At 40.1% G+C, this 22,770-nt stretch overlaps 1 protein-coding gene across 2 annotated transcripts in view; it reads right to left on the reverse strand.

Moving 5' to 3' along the window:
* The window catches only part of LOC115347903 (rap1 GTPase-GDP dissociation stimulator 1-like), a 36,858-nt gene extending 21,133 nt beyond the window's left edge, over nt 1–15,725 (reverse strand). For both annotated transcript variants that reach the window (XM_030029593.2, XM_030029592.2), the window contains exons 1-2: nt 15,539–15,725; nt 322–432 (exon numbers count right to left, since the gene is read on the reverse strand). In XM_030029593.2, coding sequence (XP_029885453.1) covers nt 322–432; nt 15,539–15,542 — 115 coding nt within the window. In that variant the 5' untranslated portion in view covers nt 15,543–15,725. The remainder of the gene's footprint in view (nt 1–321; nt 433–15,538) is intronic.
* Between the last annotated feature and the right edge of the window lie 7,045 nt (nt 15,726–22,770).

The following is a 22,770-nucleotide window of genomic DNA, read 5'->3' on the forward strand; positions in this document are numbered from 1 at the left end:
ATGAGACTGGGAATTACTTTTTTAAATTCATGACCTGATAGGGTCACCCCAGTTTAATCCTAGGAGTTTGTAGTAAATAGAATATTAAATTTGGAATTTCTTTGCAGCTTCAGGTGGTTCAGTGACCAGTAGCTTTATCTGGTCACAGGTAGATTTGCAAGTATATAAAGAGAAAGGAAAACCACAAAACAGGCTCAGGACAGCCATAGTTCCAGCAGCAATCGCTTCCTGTAATGTGGATTATCACAATAGACAAAAACCTCCAATGAATGCCTTTGGATTGTGCAAATGGTTCAATAGTGATCTGGAGTGATACTTAGCTATCTTCAGTAAGAGCCAGGAGAATCCCATTCAGACTTTCAAGAATCTGATCTTCAGCTTCTGTGTCATCTCCACAGAGCCGAAGGTACTCCAGGTGCTGATTCAGAGTTTCTAAACAGAATGGGATAGAAAACTGTGGTGAGCCAGTATGGAAAATATTTTGAGTTCTTGCTGGTATTTCTTTTCAGTGACAATGGCTGACCATGAGATCATCTCCTGAAGGGTCCAGATCTAAATATGCTCATTAAATAACTCAATCCAAGAGCACGAGGGCAAAGGCTTGGTCTGCTTCGCAGACAGCACATAGCTCTTGTGCAGGCATAAACATGCAGAGATAAATTCTATGTGGAAAAAGAAATAAATGTGTAAGAACTGTGGCAGAGTTTGAGGTGAGGAGGAGAGAGGAATAATTAGAGAACCCAAATCAAGCCTGTTATTTCTAAATACCTCTTTATCATAAAGATAGTACTTGCAGTTCAGCTAGCTGTGTATCTACTCTGATGGTGGCCAGTAGCAGGCACTGAAAGAGTGCAGAATGAAAAGATATGGTAACATACTTCTCCCTTAGTTTCTGGCAACCTTGGCCTTTAGAAACATACCTTATATTTACGTCAATGTATTTAATACATTTTGATGGACTTTTATTCTATAAATTTTTTTAATTACCTATTTAAGATAATTCATACCTTTTATCTCCACAGCACACTGTGATATTAAGTTCCACAGTTTCACTGTTGTAAGAGGAAGATACTTCCCTTTATTTTAAAATATCTACCAGAAAGCTCAAAGCTAATGGCCCTTGAGTTTCTGTAGTAAGAGAAAGGAATGATCCTTCACTAGTTGCTCTTCCCATGCTTGTCATGATTAGATGGATTTTTATTATATCCCTCCTTCGTAATTCCTCTGCCAATTCATTTAATATTTCCTCTACAGAAGCTTTGGTAACTTGCCTCAATCTTTTTCCTGTTCACTTTTATTCTTTTTTTTTTTTAGGTGAAGAACTAGAATTTGAAAGTGTTTTCAAGATACAGGTGGACTGGGATTAAGACAGTGTCCTAGTTTCAGCTGGGATAGAGTTAACTGTCTTCCTAGTAGCTGGTACGGTGCTGTGTTTTGAGTTCAGTATGTGAAGAATGTTGATAACACCGATGTTTTCAGTTGTTGCTAAGTAGTGTTTAGACTAAAGTCAAGGATTTTTCAGGATTTTCTCATCCCCAGCCAGCGAGAAAGCTGGAGGGGCACAAGAAGTTGGCACAGGACACAGCCAGGGCAGCTGACCCAAACTGGCCAACAGTGTATTCCATACCATGGGACATCCCATCTAGTATAGGAACTGGGAAGTGGGGGCGGGGAATTGCCGCTCGGGGACTAGCTGGGTGTCGGTCGCCAGGTGGTGAGCAATTGCACTGTGCATCATTTGTACATTCCAATCCTTTTATTATTGCTGTTGTCATTTTATTAGTGTTATCATTATCATTATTAGTTTCTTCTTTTCTGTTCTATTAAACCGTTCTTATCTCAACCCACGGGTTTTGCTTCTTTTTCCCGATTTTCTCCCCCATCCCACTGGGTGGGGGGGGGAGTTAGTGAGCGGCTGCGTGGTGTTTAGTTGCTGGCTGGGGTTAAACCATGACAGACAGATTGTAATGTTTTGTTTTCTACTCTTTTAATTGTTTGTCTATTTGAGAACGTGTTTTGTGCAGTTACTCAAAATGACTTGATCTCTTCTGGGCAGAGGGAATTAATTTAAACCCCACCATTGTTCATAATTAGGTCACCTTTTCCCCATGTATGTTGCTCTACATTTACAGACACTGAACTTGATGTGCCTCTTTATCCCAAGTTGTACAGGGTGGTAAGATTTTTCTGCAACTCTCTACAGTTGGTTTTAATTTTGAGTACTCCAGATAATCCCAAAACTCTTTACCATTCTGCCATTTCTAGATCGTTTATGAATATATTGAATGACACAGGTTCCAGCAAAGGTAACCTCTAATAATTATGGCTCTCTATTGTGAAAGCAGTCTTTATTCTGCCCTTCAGACTTCATCAGATAACCTTCTCTCATATCCCAAAATAGCTTAGATGATAAACCTTATTGAAAGGTTTGTAGAAATCGAAATGCATTAACAGTATCTCCTTTATTCACCTTCTTGCTCCTTAAAAATATATTTAAAGATTGAGCGATTGAGCATTACTTGCCTCCACAGAAGTCATATAGACTCTCTCCTTTTTTATCGTATCTGTTTAGTAATTCTGTGCTTTACTATAATCTTACAATTTACCTAGGCAGAGATCAGACTGCTGTACTTTAATTCCCTGCATTCCTTGCAACTGTTGTTGTAAACTCATGCCACTCTTACTGCTTTCCACCCTATTAATCCTGTAGTTGATTTAAATGGCATTCTGCATGTCACAGATAATGATTTGATGATTCATTTTTTTAATTCCTTATAAACTCTGGGGAATAACATCCAGTCCTGACAATTGGTTACCATTTATTTTATTGATTTGTTCTAAATCATCTGCTCTTTCAATCTGAAGGTTTCTCCATCTACTTCCTGAAAACAAAAAGATCTAAAGTGGTTGAAATGAATGTAAGAAATAATGCCATCAGAAAACTGGTGGCTGAAGTATTTAACTTATAGCAGAATATAATAGGTGTTACCAAAATTGTAGTAAAATAGCATTTCTACTTCACTGAAAAACTATTTCACTGAAAAAGATGAGTCATGAGTCTTGGCCTAGAAATTCTTCAGCCGAGGATTAATAATTCATCATTTATTTCTGTTGTTTGATGGATTCGCTATTTTCTCTTCCCTTAATGTGTCCATTAGTTATTGTGAGATTTTTTTTTTTTTTTTTTTAAATTAGAATGCATGAATTTAGTGCATAAAGGAATTTACTTCAGAGGAACCAGAAGTGTCTTGAGCTGTTTTGAAGAGAGGATGAATTAAAGGGAGGGGAAGTAGAACATAATTAAAGGCTGTTATAGTCCTTTGAGAAGAAAAATTCTTTGGCTTTAAAAATTAAAAGCTGTTATGTAAGACCAACAACAATTTTGGTTTTGTGCTTTAAACAAGATGCCACCTTTAGAAAAATGGCTGGATCCATCAGGTTAAAAATATAGATGGGGGAACCTCAATATTTTTTATTCTGAGTGAGAAACTGAGGCTGTATGTATTGATGTCTCTTGGAAAGGCTTTGTAGTTTAAAGTGACTACGTGCTTGTCTTTTCGTGGCCTCTTCAAAACTGTGTGCTAAGGGGGTACAAGCATAAAATTGATAGGAGATCATTGTTTTTTTTGAAAAATAGATTACTTTGGATTTGTTACCTTTTTTATTAACAAAAACAGGCTGAAGACTCCTGGAATAGATAGATGTACAACAAGAATGAATTCCTTTGACCTGCTTTAAAAAATTAACATTAGTCACTGGTTTCCATTTCCGTCCATTTCTGCCACAATTTGCTGAATAAATGATTTTGTATGAAAGAAGTACAGGTAGAATGCAATTTTCTTAGCGGGAAAAAAAAAAAAATCATCTGAGCAACCTGACAGTTGAATCAGCTTTGATCTTAAACTAGATCTAGTGGGAGTGGGCAGAAGGTTACAACTGCTGATAGAGCAACATGAAATAAATTAGGAGCCTGTGAGAATGAATTATCTATTGAACTCTGACTTCATCCTTATCAAGACCCAAAATGTGTTGGCGTGAGGTATTGCATTTCACTTCTAGTACTCTGTCCTCTAATTAGAGCGATAGTGATATTTGCAACTACATTTCTAATATGGTTAGGATATATAGAAAGATAAAAAGGTGACCATATCTTTTAAGTTGGAGGAGGTTGTTTTACAAATAGCAGGGAACAGTCTACATTACTGGTCACTCATTAGGTTGGTATAGTGGTAATTAGAAATCCAGGTGCTTTGTTATTTCTCCAGGGAATAGATCAGTAGAATAACACCATATGCATGATGACAAAGTCCTTGCAAAATATCCCTCTGGTTACAGTCTGTAGTGTTGTGGAATTAGTACTATAAGCGGCAGAATCGACCAAGTAGCTGACTAAAGAGCTATTTTTATAGAAGTCTTGCAGAAGGCAGTATTTAACTGTAACAGTCTTAAAATACTGAACCTTTCTGTCAAATACTCAGAATTTTATTGTGTTGTACTTCTTTTATAAAAACTTGATTAATCAACATGGGACTGATTCCTCACTACTCATTGTCTTTAAGTCTATGCTTTTGAAGTGGAATTGAAGCAGACATTGTAAGACACAGTTATTTTTGTGGAGAGGCAATAATAACAGCACACATACAGACTGTGACTAAAATTGGCCAGAAAAGGGTATTTCTGTTCTATGGAAAATTCTGGGTTGTTGACGTTTTGTTGTATCCCATGCTGGAACAGAACCGAGATGTGGTGGAACTTCAGGCAAAACAGAACAATTTGTTTCAGTTTTTTTGCAAATGTGGTTCTTCCCCAGCTGGGGGCTGCCTGGCACACTGGCCTGCTGCCCAGCTGGCTTGTAGGCAAGCTGGAAAGAAGCCAGCCGGGCTAGCCAGCTGGTTGGGCAGCGAGGAGTGCCTGCCCGCCTGGCTTCTAAGGAGGGTTTTAGCAGAATAAACACATTCTCGAGGAATATTTTTCGTTCTCTTGAATCAGCATTTTTATCAGAATATTGTTGATCAGCTTTAGTAATTCACTGTAGAAGTAGGGGAAATGGACTTAGGCTCTCTGGTCTGGAAAGCTCTAATTTTACTTTCTCACTGATTACCTGCAGGGTCTGAATTTAGAAATCTCTGGAGGTTGAAGTACAGAAGGCTTTTTTCCTGAGCTGAAGGGCTAGATTATTAATTCACGCATAAATCTGTGCATAAGGTACCGAGTAGAGGCATAGGAACGAGACTGTTGCTGTGGGAGTTGTTTTTTGATCATCCTGATGAGAGCAGGAACAATAATGCAGAAAACAGGCTGCACCGTGGAGATTTCATCTGTCTTCTGCAGTGGGGAAAGAGCCATGAGGTGTGAGCTCTTTGGATCCCTTGGACCATTGCTGTGTCAATTCCCAGCACAAGTTTTGACCTATAAAGTCCTTGGGGAGTGAGAAAGAAGGAATCCCACACATCTCTATATTTTTCAGTGACTAATATGCCCCCCCCCCCCTAAAATGGCAATGCCTTATCTGATTTTTTTCATCATTTTATAGCCTTTCACATGTGTAGGAACTATATTCTATTTTTTCTAGAGGAAATATAGATCCTATCTTGCAATACCAAATGCTACATTTGGTATTATTTATTACTGTGTGGATCCTGAGCAGTGGGAAGTCAGTATGATCAAATTTGTTTGAGGGCTTGAAACAACTCATTCCAGTCGAATGTGTAGCCTTGTGTGTCTGCTGCTTCCTCTTCCTTCAGTAATTTCACTTACTAAACTTATTCTTCTGCCACTTACCTTTAGTATACTTCCATGGACTTTGATGATGATGATGATTATTATTCAAAGCTGGAAAACAAGTTAATGTGTTTTTCCAGAACATAAAGATGTGGTAATTGTTTGCAATAGAGGTCCATTTAGCTCAGTGTAATATCTCTCATAATAGATCATTAAAGAACAGTAAAACAAGACAGTACATATCCTTTCCCAACTTTTCTACTTTCTCAACTTTTAGTAATCAACTCCTTAGGGATTTTCTTTGCCGGAAGTTTCATCTTGTTTAATTGCACTTAAATTAATGAAACTATTTATTTTGAACTTGTTTGTAATTTAGCTTCCAGAACATAGACTGGTGATGAATTCCACAAAGTAATTTTGGGTTGAGAGAGAAAATAATTCATTCTTGTTTTCTCTTGTTGAAATCATCACCAGGGCGGGGAACACAAGTCTCTATTAAATGCATCCTGTGTAACAGCTGAGGGATAAGAGTCCATGTTGATAAACTGCTAGAGTTCTATAGGTCAAGAGTAGCTGGAAGACATAAGAAGAGTCCTGAAAAAACTAAAATTTCAAGTCATAATACTGGAAAATAGCTGTTGGGTCTGTCTAGCAATTTAATAATAAAAAAAATGAAAAGTTGACCTGCATTCTTATTCATGTGGCTGCCTGCAAAATCATGTAGCTGTAAGCCTCCATTTGATCACAGTATTTTTTAATGCTCTTCCCTAAAATAACAAAAATAATTCCTGGTCCATGGCATCTCCCATATAAACCTATGGGAACAAATATGCCTGCATGCCGAGTAGAAGAATTAGTAATAGTAGTAGAAGGTAAGGCTCCAGGTCTCCTTGTCTAGGAATGTGATACTATATTTAATTGGAGATGGAGAAATCTAGAAGGGTTGGTGAGTATATGTGTGTTAGGAGCCAATAAATCCTATAAGGTCAAATACATTCCTGCTGACGGTGAATGGTACAGCTATATGATTATAGCAGTTTTGCTGTCAAAAAAAGTAGCTTTTGCTTCCCTTGGTTACTTCAGTGGCCCTACAGGGAAAGGAGGAGAAATGCGCAATTCAATTTGAGGAAAGGTTTTTGAATTTCTCCAGTGGTGAGTTATTATATGCCATCTCTAGAAAGGCATGCAGCTGTTTTGGGACTGGGCTGACTTATATTCTTTCCAATAGAACTATCTTATCTTGGTGCATGAAGTAAAGTATTGGAGGAACAGATCCTCCATCTCTTCAGACTTTCAAACCCATGGCAAGAAAATTGTCATATAAATCAGATAAGCTGTTATCTATGTCTCCATGAAAAGCCACTTACGGCCATGTTAAAAGATATGTTTTGTGTCTTTGTCACTGCACTCGAGGGTGATGAGATGTAGGGGAAAAATCATTAGATTAAAAAGGAGCTGGGGAGAGAATTTAAAACCAATATTCTAAGGATGACAGGATATAATTATGAACAGCTCCTCACCTGACTTTTTTTTCCTCTTGTTTCTCTATAAAGTGTTTTAGATTACTCACGTCTATTCTGTAGCCGTAAAGAATTCACAGTAAAAGTAAATTTTAAGGGTTCCTTTGACTGGGTTTTTTTAACTTTTTCTGCATGGAAGTTACTTGACAGAAAACGTCTGTGGACAAAAATGAATTCTGCTTTCTGGACACATTTGCTTTATTAAAATTAGAAAAGGGGAAGAAATATTTTGAAACATTTTTGAAACCTTGAGACAGCATTTTAATTTGCAGTTCTCTTGGTGGATGTTCACTGGAATGTCCTTGGTTTTATTAAGCTGAACTGAGCTTAAGACTTGATTCAATGTCTATGGCAGGATGGGGTTGAAAGCTAAGATGTTGTCTGGAATGGCACCCAAAGCTACTCTGAATTAATTCAGCCTGGGCAGTCCTGTAGTTTATGATCATGTGGGCATATATAGCCTTTGTATTCTTCTTGCCCCTGCATCCTTCAGTAACCCTCTTCAAGGAGGAAAGGAGTAGGAATGGTTGGCTAGTATAGGTTGTCCTAGAAGGCTGGAGCCATGTCATTACCTGGGAATTGAAATCTCTCCTTCCGCCCACTTTCAGAATCTGAAAAGGACCATACATTTCCTCAATAGTCTTTTCTCCTGGTCTAGACTATTGGTAAATATTCTCAATGTTAATGGCCAAATACGTACAGTTTCTAAGCATGCTTTAAAAACACCTGTTGCCAAGAACTGGAAAGCAGAGGAAAGCCCACTGTGTTGTCCACAAAAACTAGCCTTTGCCCATTGCTTTTGCAGCCTTTCTGGATTGCACTGACTCATTCTGAACTCTTGAGAGCATTGTTCAGTGCCTATGATCCTGTGGGATGCACCTTTGAACATTTTACTATTCAAAGAACATGAGAATGCAGTGGGTTTTTAAGGAGATTTTTACTGTTTAGCCTGAGCTGCAGGTTGAAAGGATGATGAAAACAGGAGTTTAAGCCTGACTGGTTAGTACTTACATTAATGTTCTCTATTAATTGCAGGCATTTAAGAAAACTTTCTCTAATCCATGTCTAAAATTATCTTAATTGTCATATATCAGCCAGGACAGCCACAAATACTCATTCTTTGATGTGGTGTCATGTGTGGCATTAATTTTTGTCAAAAAATGAGGTAAAGAATAATAGGAACCACCTAGCAGTAAAGTAGAAAAAGAAAACAGATACAGAACACAAATGGGTCAGCATCTGGTTGCCATGGCTGGATACTGAGTGTTGAATTTTTAATGCCTGAACACCAACCATTAGACAGAAGAGCACTGCAAGGGGGTGGGGAGCAGAAAGTGTTAGAGGGAGTTTACTGTGGTGTTCGTATGTCTACAATATGTCCGTCAGCTGGCCTTGGACTATTCCTTAATCTCTCAGCTGTTGATCACCACCACTCTGCCTTTACTTCTGAAGGGTTTCCTACCATTCATCTGCTGTTTGGCCTGCAGTTTGTTTCAGAAAGCATAGTTCTTCTTTGGCCTTTGATGCCAGGCTTCTTACCCACTCTGAATATGCCTGGAATCAGAGAACAGATGGGGGGACGGGGTGGTTCGCTTCTGAGCAAGAGTTCTACTAGCTATATGAATGCCCTGAGTGGTGAAGGACAACTTTGTTATATGGCTGATTTAAAAAGAAGAGAGTGTGCTGATGCAGGAAGGTGTTTTAATCGATAACATTTATCCTTTGAGAACCTGTGCATAGTTTTAACTTGAGCAAAACATGAGTGAAGAAGTTGAAAATGTAAGCAGTTAAGGGAGATGTAGAAATGTTGCATTATTTGGGTGGGAATTACATGGCTGAAGCTTAGAGTTCCACAGTGCAATGACTGAAGTACAAAGCTGTAAGTGCGTGAACAAAGACTTTTTTTGTTGTTAACGGTAAGAGACTCAGCTATGCTTCACATGATCAGAAGATGATACTTGCAGAAAACTAGTAGAGAAATTCAGGCTCAGAAGAAGAGGTCTTGGAAAAAGGTGATACTGATATTCCTTGTGGTAACACAAATTGATACATTGTCACTAGTGAGAAAAATCGCAATTGATTGTGAAATGGAGATTGATTGGGAGGGGGGAAACAACTTTTTTTTTTTTTTTTGGCAAATTATTTTTGGATAATTGAATTCCACAAAGGAGGGAATACAGGAAAGAGTGTGTGTGTGTGGAAAGCTAGGGGTAGAAAGCAGATCCTACTGGCCTGTGGTTGATGCTGTGCCCTGTGGAGTCAATAAGAAAAATGGCTGCAGAACCCTGACTGAAAACAGATAAGAGGAAAAATATGATTATCCTAGGATAACCTAAAATAGGTCAGTGAGATAAGTCAGAAGAAAGCCAGCGAGTGCTGTCAGGGAGAGCGTATGTGCTGAAGAGATGACCCATAGCATGAAAAGCTGCTTAATTGTACTCTGCTAAACTTACTCCTTTGTTGAGGGATGGAGAATAGGAATAAAATTCACTTTAGTGTAAAGGAGTCAATGTTGTAAATTCGTGTACAAGTATGCGCCTTTTTACGTGCCTGATAATTTAACTCTGACTCTCAGTGCTTATGGAATAGGTCTCTTTGACATACGCCAGCTTCATAGGCTAATGCTGAGCCTGAGCTCCCAGGTGCTTTTAACTCCTCACAGAAGGTAAGGGGAGCACCAGGTTTTGGGTTTAGAAGTCAGACTTGCAGGAATAGTAACAGATGTACTATGCTCAAAAGCAATGAGTAATGCACCTAAAAATTACTTTTTTCCTCCATGAACAATTTGTGTTTGGGTCATATTTTCAGGTTTTTCTTTGTAAACAAGAGGTCAGGAAACTTGCTGGTTTAAATCAAAGTTCAGCTTTTTCCATAGTTGTTTAGTTCTAGGAGGTGTTGATTTCAGCAAGTATTGCGAAACACGGGGTAAATCGTCAGAGCTGGGGAAGCTACATGCTGACTACAACAATGTGAGCAGATAAATAATTGGACAAATTGTGACAGCTGGGTATAAATTGACTGACTTCATTTATGGAAATGAATGAAATCCCCGTCTTGCTTGCTTGCTTACTGGATATCTTGTTTCCCCCATTTGTTGAGTGATGTTGGTCTCTAAAGGTACCTTTGATCACACAGTTAATATACATCTTAAGTAGTTATCTTTTATATGATGGGCTTGCTATTTGCTCACTTTCTGTAGTTTTGCAGCACAAGGTGAATTAAAGGAACCCTTCCATTTGGTCATGTGTGTATGGGAAGTAGGCCGTAGTCTCAGCCAAGTAGCATTCAGTCTAATTTCCCTGGCTCCCTAAATTTAGCTTGAAGAGCTGTCAGTGGAGGAAAAACCAATTAGACTCCATAGCAGAGAAAACACTAATTTCCTTTGGCTGACAACTCCTACAAGGTTTTTTTCAGCCAAATAAAAGAACAGCTGTGAAAAAATAAGCCTTTGCGCTGGTATCAAAGCATCAGCCCAGTCCTCAACTATCCCTGCTAGACAGTCTGTTGGGAGTGTAGGTGGATGTTAGAGACTATAGACAGTGACAATAAAGCTGGTGGTGTCCAGACCCCAGCATGTGTTGTCATAAGAAAAGTTGTTGACAGGAGTTGGAGGTAGACCACCAAATGGTGAGCTGGGGACATGTGCCATCCCTGACTTCCAGCTGTCTGCTGCCTCTGCAGCGAAGCAGAGAAGTCTCATCCCTGGCCATGGCAGTGTATCTAATCTGGTTCTTCACAGGGACTTGTTGCAAAGCCATCTGGTTGGTTGTAGGCGTTCTGGTTGGTGTATAGGTATTGCTGGAGCATGGCGATGCACAGCTGAAGCCAGAATGTGTGTCGGCAGTAAAGAGAGCATCAGCAGGTGGAGAACAGGACTGGCTGCGCTGGGAAACCCAGCCATGTGGCATGGCTGACAGAGCAAGGAGGTCCCACCAGGGAGCCCAGTAGTGTGGGAGCTACATGGACAGATGACAAGTAATGAGGCAAATGCAATTATTGGCCTTTTGTGCCTGGACTCCACCTAAATAGGCACAGCACAAGGGTCCCACAGTCCAGACTAACACTCGTGAAGTTCTGGGGTTTAATTAATGTTTGTTGTGTGTGCAAGGCAACTCATAGGCCTGAGCATTTGTCTGTTCCACCTGTGTGTGACAGATGCTGTTTGAGGTAGGTGTATCGTGTAGATTTAGGAGGCTATAGTACAAAGCTATGTTGTCACACTTGAAAGGACATTCCTTCCTTTTCTTCTTCTCTGGTACAATGCCCCCGCCCAAAAGTGTATTTCTGTAATTCTTGAAAGGACGCAGCTTTTGTCTGCAACTCATCCTCTACTGGCGCCTGTCTTGTCCTTACTACTTGCTTGTATGACTCCACCCAAGATCTGGAAAAAGCCACTGATGATCTATGGTGCAGTTAGCGAGGCTCCTTATTAATCTTAGAGGTTTCAAGAATAAAGCAGACTGCAGTGGGAACTCGCGTGAATTCTGGCAATTTTTCTGTGGGCACTGTCTGAAGCTTTTGTAGTGCTCAGTATTACAATTATAATCCTGACATGTATTTGACCCATTTTATAACTTCATAGGGATGTGAAGAAGATCCTTGGAAGATATCCTCAAAGTTGATTGCATAATGGACATGCTAGAGATATTTTTTCCTAGTTAGTGGGGGTGTGTGTTTGTCTATTTTATGCAGTATAAGATACCTCATACTGAAAAAAGGATCATTCTAGGGTCACACACACATTTTAAAAATTACTGCCTTACAAGATCTGCTAGTGCTTAATGCAAGTATCATGCTGCTGTAATATATGACCTATATTTTAGAGCTCTGCTCCAAAACTTGAGTTGCTCAGCAGAATCTGCTTATTGGTACATCACTTCATTGATACTTATGAAGTGTTACTTTTGTGCTCATTCCCAGTGGAGCAAGAAGGATCAGATTTTAAAGATATGTAGACAGGCACAGGTATCCTAACATTTTTGAAAATTTGTTTTGGGTAATTTATTTTTTGTTTTAACTTAATTATGTTGACCGAGTGCTACCTGTGCTGTACAAATAGGTTTGAGGTCTGCTGCACAAGTGAGTTGGCGTTGCCTGGGCATTGAAGGGGGAGCACGCAGGGAGAACTGGAATGCAGCCTGAGCTCTGCAGAGGACTTGCTTCTGGGACCTCCCAGTAGTTGTTCTCTGCTGCCAGTGTAAGAGGGTGATTATACCAAACAGTACTGGGAGCAGGCTTATACAGATTGACATCTTGAGAAAACCCTGGTTGTATGAATGAAATAAATTCACTAAAGCAGTTAGCACACATTCAGTTGTAAAGCATTTTAGACAGAGTTCATGTCTACAATAGTTCCAGCCTATGCAAGATAACATGAATAACTTCTATCTTGGGTATTTTTTCCTGGGCTGAATATCACAATAAGGTTTTCATGTGCAACCTTGTGTTTACATAAAGTTCTACAAGCTTTTTTGAGAGTACCTAGAACTATCAGGTTCAAAAGTCTTTGCAGGTTCTCTCACTTTTATTTGCCTGGAAGAAACGCTTACAATCATTAGAAATTATATAAGTCAGGTTTTTAATATCTAAACATATATCAAAGTGTATGGGAGGGGATTTGGAGAAAAGAAAAAAGGAAACATTTAATCAAGGCGGGAAGGAAGTGTCTGTGAACAAGTCATAAGATTCTTTTGCTGTGGTGAACTTGTGCATTTTGGTCTAAGTACTTTGTAACTAGATTTCTTCCTATTGTTCTACTTTTCTTGCACAGATAAGTTAATGATAAAATGCTTTTGATGAAATAGTTTTGGAGTGCTCAATGTTTCAACAAATAGGTTGAACAGTGCTGATTCCAAATACTTATTTGTGGTATTTCTTAGAGTCTTAAAAGTAAAATATTCTTTTATTTGTAACATGGGCTAATTTCTCTTAAATGGATAACCGTTTACTTTTTTTTTCTGGCACTGGTAAAGCTGAGCAGCTTTTATCCACAAATATTTTTAGACTAAACAGGATGGTAATTTTACACTCCAATCTACAAAGGACCCTAACAAAGTCCATATACCAGTCATAAATAGGAATATACTGTCACTATACTTTTGCTGGACTGAGTCCTGAATGAAGTACTTTTTCTGTATAGATTTTATTTTAAATCAGCTCTTCATTAGAAAAAAAGCTCCCCATAAAATTGGATTTTGATGTTAGAATAGTGAAAAGATAATTCAGCTCTTTCCAAGTGGCACTATATTTTATTTACTTAATTTAGCTTTTTTTAATGAAGGTGGGGGGATCCCAAAGCACAGGAACAATGGTTTTAGGTGAGCATGTATTAAAAGTTACTTGGGTTGTCACAAAGCAAAAAGACTTTTTTTTCAGATTGTTGGTGACCTTGTGACGCAAACAAGTGTTTAGAAACAAAGAAGGACAGATGGAAGCACAGATGTTGAAGGCCCATACCCAGTAGCACTTCACTAACTGTCTTTCCTCAAGTGCAAGAGCTTTGTTTCACAAAGAACATCTAGCTGAAATGGTGCTGAGAGACTTTGAGGAGTTGGGAACCTGTCTCCCCTTCTTCGGCCCATGCAGGTCAGGATAGCTTTATTGACTTTGCAGTCTAGATTCTAATTCTACAGAACAAAAGTGGCTGAATTTCCATTAGGTACTGGAAAGCAACAAGCTTTGTTGACTCCAATTTATTTAAGTGCATCTGACACAATGCTTTAAAAATCTATAAGAAAAAAAAAAACTTGAATTAAAAGCAGCAGCTGTGGGATTTCCCTATGGTATTGATGTATTAAGTGTATAATGCTTTTGAAGCAAATGGCAAGATGGTGGGGAAAGTTGAGAACCGTGCACACAAGGAATTTGTAATATTGTCCAGGCTGGTTTTAATATTTTTAGTTGTAAGCTGTGTTACCTTCCTTACATCTAAAAATTGCCTGAATTATTACATGGGTTTACATGAATGAATGTTTCTTTTGAAAAGCAAAGTTTGACAAATCTGTACGTAGAAGTGTATGGGTTGGTTTGTCATTTATTATTCTCCTATCCAAAGTTTCATACTTGGGGAGCAGAAACAGTGCTGTGTGACCAAATGCATGCTGTAAAGAGCACTAACAAAAAGTGTGAATAAAAACTTTGAGCCACGATCAGCAAATACCTCAAAAGAATAAGCCTTCTGAACAGAAGATTTGGAAAGTAGGACGTGTACACATAACTGATGTAGGAATAGGAAAACAAACAATCCACCAAGTTCAGTTTTCTACACCTGAATCGCAATAGGAAGTCCTACAGAAATAATTCTGTATGAATATAGCTGGTTTAGGCAGAAGCAATACCTGTGTAATACTGGTTTAGTCCACCTATATTTTGTGTCCATCTCTCTGACTGTTTAAGGTGCTTTTAAATTAAATTTTCACCTGCTTTTTTATCAGTGTCCCAAAACTACTGAGATGTTTAACTTCACTTGAATAATTATTTAATTGACTAGGAAGGTAATTACTCTAAATGGCTGCTCAGTTGTCATACTCTACTTAGAGACAGATTATTTCCCCTTTAAATATTTTGAGTAATACTAAGATTAGTTCCACTGATGTCATGAGATCTAATTGTGGAGTAAGTTACCACCATGTGAATGAAGGTGGAAGGCTGAACCCTTTGATCCAGTTACCTGGTACCTTTGAATGATCTGGAGAATAATGGAAGTTAAAATCTCAAAGGTGTATTTTAAATCCAGTATGAACATCATTCCTTTCACATGGAACAATCATAGCTAAGGGCTTACACTCTAACTTTACCTAGGCTAACAGTTGAGTCATAGCGAAACATATTCAAAGGCCGGACTGCTTAAATGCAGCTCCGGTCTTTTCAGTAGCGCTTGACAAAGTGGAATGAGTATGCAGAGGCATATGTGAGCAGCTTTGCTTTGATGTATGTTGTACTGTCAATAGAGAGCAATGAATTTTAGTTCCCTTCAAAATACTTAAATTCATAAGAACTCATAATTTTCCAATGCTTTAAGTTCATTTGTCATTGTCTTTCTCATAATTCGCTAGTGTTCTTTAAACAAACCTTAATTTTCATGTGATGTTAAGTGTTAAGTATTGTTTGAAATAGGACACACAAGAATTTCAGGTCACCTATAGTACTGCATTTATCATAGAACTACACTTCTACATTTAAATGATCCTAAATTAGTTCTCTATTTCTATCACAGATATTTGCAATTCCTATATGAGAGAAAATTAATCACATGTTAACTATAGATAGATATAATCTCTAATAAGAGCTTTACTTACCCATAAAAGCAGTAGCTCTCCAGAATGAGGAAAATGAAGAATAGCTGATCTGTACTGTGAGCCTTTGTCCTTTACAGCTAGCAAGCTGTGAATAAGGGGGGATATTTTATAGCTTTCAAGCTGATGAGCAGCCCACAGCATGCTCACTCTCTTTTCTCCTTCTGTCTTTTTCTGTGACCCTGCTCTTCAAATGTATCTAATACTCCATAATTACTTAATCCTCTGCTGCTGCTTGTGTTTCCAGTTCTTAGATGTCATTAACAGAAATGGAAACACAGTAATTATCATGCTGGGAGAGAACCTTTCAGATCTTCAAAATAATTTATATTGAATTTCCCTCTACTGTCATTCAGAAGAGTGATTATTCAATCTAATAAGGAACAGATTTCCAAGAGACGCCAGATCCCTCATTGACATCTAGGTACACCAGACAGGTTTAGAAAGTGTTTGGCTCCTGGAAGGTACTTCTAAAGTCTAGCCAAACTATATTAATGCCTGAATCTTACCTGGTGGGTGCTAAGCGCTTGAGAAAGCATGTTCCAAACTCATCTTATTCCACTTCTCACTCACCTTTCAAGTTTGTGTCTGAAACATATGGGAGTATTCTTTTCTCTTCCATAAAGATAACATTAGAGCCTGAAGCTGCCATCTCTGGCTTACTATTTTTGATCAAGTGGAATGGTTTTTTTTTAATATTCTCCTTTTTTTTGGTAATTGTTATGAAAAAAAAATGCTGTCTTTCAACCAATAGTTTCAAAAATGTACTTTTTTTTCTGTTGCATTTTTCAGCCCACTTCATTGGAGAGTTGAACCTATAACAAATAAGAGCCAGTTATAGCTTACAAAGTATGTGCTGTGTTCTATTCAGGATGCATTACAACCCCCTAGCGTTGCTGCAGTATGAGTTAGAGGAAACACTGTCTGCCAGTTAATACTATTTAAAGATTGTTCCAGTAAGCAGATTGAGCTTCCCAGTGTGGTGCTGCCTGACGGTGCCTGTGTGTTGCGGTGTTTGCGGTAGTAGCAGTGGGCTCCAAGTCTGTAGCATTCTAAAACTTTGCTGCACTGTGGAGCCATAATTGTTGTGGTGATTATAACACTGGAGGGAGTTTAAATTGCTGACTCTTAAAGATAAAAAGCGATCTGATAATGAGTTTGGAGCCTGAGGATCCTGTTAAGGAGGTTGGGATGTTTTACTGACTCTCTTGCTAGATAATTAAAAAGCTGGTCCCTTTGGCTGGACTGATGGAGAGGGAGGGTGAACTGAATGCTTTCTGGCATTTTTTTTTAAATTGTAATGGTGTGTTTTGCAAAGTTGCAAATTAATTGGAAAATAAAAGTCCTAAGATAAAGATTGCTACATTACATCCTGTAATGGGGAAAATTGCTTATATGTTGTCGTAGTTTAACCCCAGCCAGCAACTAAGCACCACGCAGCAGCTCACTCACTCCCCCCGCCCACCAATAGGATCGGGGAGAAAATCGGGAGAAGAAGTAAAACTCGTGGGTTGAGATAAGAACGGTTTAATAGAACAGAAAAGAAGAAACTAATAATGATAATACTAATAAAATGACAACAGTAATAATAAAAGGATTGGAATGTACAAATGATGCACAGTGCAATTGCTTACCACCCACCGATCGATATCCAGTTAGTCCCTGAGCGGCGATCTGCAGCCCCCAGCCAACTCCCCCCAGTTTATATACTGGGCATGACATCACATGATATGGAATATCCCTTTGGCCAGTTTGGGTCAGCTGCCCTGGCTGTGTCCTGTGCCAACTTCTTGTGCCCCTCCAGCTTTCTCACTGGCTGGGCATGAGGAGCTGAAAAATCCTTGACTTCAGACTAAACACTACTTAGCAACAACTGAAAACATCAGTATTATCAACATTCTTCTCATACTGAACTCAAAACATGGCACCGTACCAGCTACTAGGAAGACAATTAACTCTGTCCCAGCTGAAACCAGGACATAGGGGTATCGATTGTTTGCGTTGTGACATTCAGAAAACATGTGCTCTACAGATACTGGAGAAATATAGCATGTGTGCTTGCTTAAAAGGGGCCAAGATCAGTTGTGGATTAAGCTGCGTATCACAAAATGGTGAGACCTTCCTGCCAGTTCAGGGATTGACAAGATGAATTGGTTCTTGACCACTTCTGGGTATCAAAGGTACTGCTGTTTATTGAGGTTAGAGTGCAGATCAAGTCCTAAGCAGGATTGCCACATGCTGTCAGCATGGGCAGAGGTTGTGATATTTCTGAAAAACAAGCAAGAGGTGTAAATGTTAGCATTTTATGGGCAGACATGGTAAACTGTGAAGCCCCAAAAGAGATTGTATTGGGTCTGGCTGAGATGGAGTTAATACTCCCCATAGCAGCCCTTGTAGCGCTGTGCTCTGCATCAGTAGCTAGAAAGGTGTTGATAACACACCAGTGCTTTGGCTACTGCTGAGCCAAAGCTGTTCTATCACTCCCCCTCCTCAGCTGGACAGGGGAGAGAAGATATACCAAAGGGCTTGTGGGTTGAGATAAGGACAGGAGAGATCACTTACCAATTACTGTCATGGGCAAAACAGACTCAGCCTGGGGACAATTAACTCAATTTATTACAAATCAACCAGAGTAGGGTAATGAGAAATAAAACCAAATCTCAGAACACCTTCCCTCCACCCCTCCCTTCTTCCTGGGCACAACTTCACTCCTGGCTTCTCTACCTACCCCCCCCAGCGGCACAGGGGGATGGGGAATGGGGTTTACGGTCAGTTCATCACATGTTATTTTCTGCCACTTCATCCTTCTCGGGGGCAGGACTCATCACACTCTTCCCCTGCTCCAGCGTGGGGTCCTTCCCACGGGAGAGTCCTCCATGGACTTCTCCAACGTGGGTCCTTCCCACGGGCTGCAGTTCTTCACGAACTGCTCCAGCATGGGTCCTTTCCATGGCATGCAGTCCTTCAGGCACAGACTGCTCCAGCGTGGGTCCCCCACGGGGTCACAAGTCCTGCCAGAAAACCTGCTCCGTGGGCTCCTCTCTCCACAGATCCGCAGGTCCTGCCAGGAGCCTGCTCCAGCGCGGGCTTCCCACGGGGTCACAGCCTCCTTCGGGCACCCACCTGCTCCGGCGTGGGGTCCTCCACGGGCTGCAGGTGGAGATCTGCTCCACCGTGGACCTCCCTGGGCTGCAGGGGGACAGCCTGCCTCACCATGATCTTCCCCACGGGCCGCAGGGGAATCTCTGCTCCGGTGCCTGGAGCATCTCCTCCCCCTCCTTCTTCTCTGACCTGGGGGTCTGCAGGGTTGTTTCTCTCACATATTCTCACTCCTCTGGCTGCCGTTTCTGTCTGTCCCAACTTTTTTTTTCTTCTTAAAAATGTTATCCCAGAGGCATTACCACTATCGCTGATTGGCTTGGCCTTGGCCGGCAGCGGGTCCATCTCAGAGCCGGCGGGTATTGGCTCTGTTGGACACAGGGGAAGCTTCTAGCAGCTTCTTACAGAAGCCACCCCTGTAGCCCCCCCGCTACCAAAACCTTGCCACACAAAGCCAATACAGAGACAAAATACAAAGTAAGTACAGAGGGGATGAGTAGGTGGTGTTACTGCAGTATTAGGTATGCCAGAAGCATTTAACCTCCATAGAGGCCAGTTCCAGGGTCTTTTGAAGTCAGCAGGAATTTTTTCAAAGGAACACTGGATCAGGCTCATGGATATGTAGAAAATGGTAATAATGAAAAAAAAAATTAACAGCTTTCCTTTGTAAAAGACTGAAGACAGCAAAGAAAACAAAATGAGGCATATAGTAAATGGGTGAAGACAAGTAAGAAATCACATCAGATAAACTCATCTTCAGTATCATTCATCATCTTGCTGCAGTGAATACTAATGGGAAAACGGGGGTTCATAATATTGCACAAAGCACTGACAAGCAGCCAGGTATGGAAATCCTGTGCCAAATGAACTGTGGTTTTATATGCAAACTAATCAGTTACAAAGATTATGGCAAAATAAGGCAGTGTGGGAATCCAAATTTATAGAACAGCACTATCAAGCTAAAATGCTCTTTCTGTTTGAATATAATCCTGCAAACCTGTTGTAAGGGCTACTGTAGAAGGTTCTTACCAACATCAGGTGCTGATTATGCTAGGTGCTGTACAAGTGCACAGTAAGCAATTTTTGTGCTGGGCAAGTTTACAACCAAACTGAAAAATCAGAAAATACCTCATCAGTAACCTGGTGAAGGGTCAGTGGGAGAGGTGGTGAGAGGACCCAGCAGTGTTCCTCCGGTGAGGAAGGCCCAAGCTCTGCTCTGGTGAAGCATTAGCTAGTCCGCACCGCTCAGAGGGACAATGTGCTTGGGTCTGAGACTGACTGTGTGCCTGTACAGCTTCTGAAATAAAGCTTGGTCATCAGGGACTCTGCCCGGGGAACCTGAGGTATGGTTATGCCTCCTCTTCTAGGCATGTCCCAGGACTGACAGACACGGAGAAACTATTTTCTCTGCAGATGCCAATGAGAAAACTTCTTTGCAGCAGAAGAAATTAATCTACGATAAATGCAGGAGTGTTTCTGTCTTAGTTGATGGATTGCTCTAAGTTAAATTAATCTAATATTCTGCATTGTGATGTATCTCTCATCTGAAGGTTAATTTACTGCTTTTACTGCTTGAATTTTTTACAAGGTGGAAATGTGATGTATTTGATCATGGCTTCAAGTAAACTGGCCTCTTTTTAGAGTGGACAGTGAATACCTATGTTGATCTGAGAAGTAAAATACCAGGAAAATATTTATTGGAAAGGACTCTCTACACCGGGGAATATACAGTGCTTCCATATACGGTATTGTTTTTCTTCTCTGCCTTTGAATGCTTGTGAAAGGATATTTTAGTCTGGTTCACAGGTCTAGTAGATGCAGTTATTTTGGGAAAATCAAAAGATTTTTAGAAAAGGATCTATCATCAGTTTAGTTGCTCAGCATGAAATTTCTGTAACTATGATGAAAATAAACCTCACAGAACAGAAAGGAAGTGGGGGAGTTAGAGCAAAGGGTGATCATATTGGAGAGTAGAGCTAGGGCCTGTGGTTGTGCTTCAGCAAACTTTTGGGGGGAAAGAATTGGAAATAAGTTAATCTACAACATCCCGTTAAGATCTATAGTGAGTCCTATTCTTTTCATGGGGGCATATCATCGCACAGAGAGTAGTGCACAACATCTCAGTGCTATGAGAGATGTGGCTGCGGTTCTCCCAGTGTGCTGCAGTGCTGCTCTAGCTATGTAGAGGACATTAAAGATTTATTACTCTCTGCAATTCCGATTACTCTGAAGTGCTTTGATGGCAAATCCATATTAGCAAATGCCATTACTGGGTTTAGAGGTACACTTTTGATTTATTATGAGAATAAATATTTATTCTTATTTGTAAAAACAAGTAACCACAGTTACCAGAGTTCTGTCCAAGATTTCCTGGAAAGAAGCGCACACATCTGTTACGGATGCACGACTAACTAAATCCAACAGGTGTTAAAACTCAGATTTATTCTTCAGCAAAAGTTAGTTAGAAGTCCGGTAACATTTTATAAAACCACAGGCTCAATGATGTAAAGAGGATTAATACTACACGGCCGACTTAAGAATCCCCAAGATTTAAAGTGATGGCTCGAAACGCGCGTATCGCTCCCCTAAAAGCTGAGCTCTCTCTCTCCCTCGAGGAGTTACCTCGGGCGGTGCCCTGGCCCGAGGGGGAGTCCCCGACTGCAGACCCGCTGCTCCGAGGAGGACTGCCCACGTGTCCTCCGGCGGGACCCCCTTTATACCCCTGTCGAATCTGACCTGCGGTCATTTAATTCTATTGGCCAGGAGGGTCACCTCGGTGTACCTGGCGCATCTCGACTGGCCAGTTCAAATTTCAACCTGCAGCCTCCAGGGTTTCCTTCCCCTTCTCCCTGCCTGGAGAAGTTTTTTCCTGCTGGCGGGATGGGGGGCGTGGGATGTACTGCCACAACAGCTACTGTGCTCTGGATTTTCTGTACATGCTCCTGTGCAGGTTGGACGTGAGCTGAGCATGCTTTTGTCTTGGATTTCTTGATGTTTTACAATTCTCTTGTAACTCCAGCCCTGAGTGGGCTACAGATATCCCCAAATCCAGAACAAATTGACCTTATGTATCTGGAGCATTCTGGTCCTAATGCACATGCTGGAGACCCAATTTGTGTATATTTAGGGGCCATGTTTGGAGTTCTGGCAATTTGGTCAGGGTTGTATTGGGATGTACCTAATGGTCACGTTCTCAAATTAAGTACAGTACTTCCTGATAGCAAAAAAAGGACTTCTCAATGAAAGAGTGTATGAATTGCTGCTGTCACTGCTACTTCTTTTCAAGCAGTTTTTACCAATACACCTTCAATATTATGAGAAGAATTTGGCCACCAAAAGCTTGTCTACCCATTAAGAAGTCATGGCTTTATGAAACTGAGGCAGTGGGCCATCTGAATACTGTTATTTCACTTTAAGACTGACTTAGGTTGGTATTCCTAATTAATTAAAAACAACAACTCTTATGCTCATGATGGAGACACTCCTACCAAAGATTTTAAATGAATTGCTTAAAAATGGATTGCATTAAGTTGGAGCCATGGTTCAGCATAAACAAGTTCAACTGGTCATCATCTCTTTGGACCTTTTTTTCTTCCTTGGCTGCCAAAAAAAAAGGTGATTGCCTTTCCTTCTGTATGTGTAATTAAGTGTCCCACTCAATTTAGGGATACGGTCTTTAAACTTTGGGTCATTAAAGTTTTTCTCTGGTTATTTTTGAGTTGTGTTTGTGGTGTTTTTTTTGATGTTTGGGTTTTTTTGTCACGTGTCCATGTAAGAAGTTTTATCTTTCTCTGGAATAGAGTCTTCCCATCATAGGAAAATGTGTAGGTGATAAATTTGTAGTAATATGGTTTCATCTTCTTGTGTTATACAGCTGTACTTTTTGTATAAAGCATCATCCAGGGTCTGGGATTCATTTAATGCCATGCAGTTTTAAGCAGGTTAGTAATCATATTTACTTGGAAGAGGTGGTGTCTATATCTACTGTAAACTGAGAACCTCAGAGAATACATCTAGGCAATATCTCTGCTGAAGATCAAATTACTCTTGAAAGTCTGCTTATGAGTATCTGCTGAAGAGAGTAAGGGCTGATGTTATAAACTCTTTTCTAATCCTTTCAGTGTTCATGTTTTGAC

The sequence above is a fragment of the Aquila chrysaetos genome, chromosome 11 (assembly GCF_900496995.4).
Source record: "Aquila chrysaetos chrysaetos chromosome 11, bAquChr1.4, whole genome shotgun sequence".
In the NCBI taxonomy this organism is placed as follows: domain Eukaryota; kingdom Metazoa; phylum Chordata; class Aves; order Accipitriformes; family Accipitridae; genus Aquila; species Aquila chrysaetos.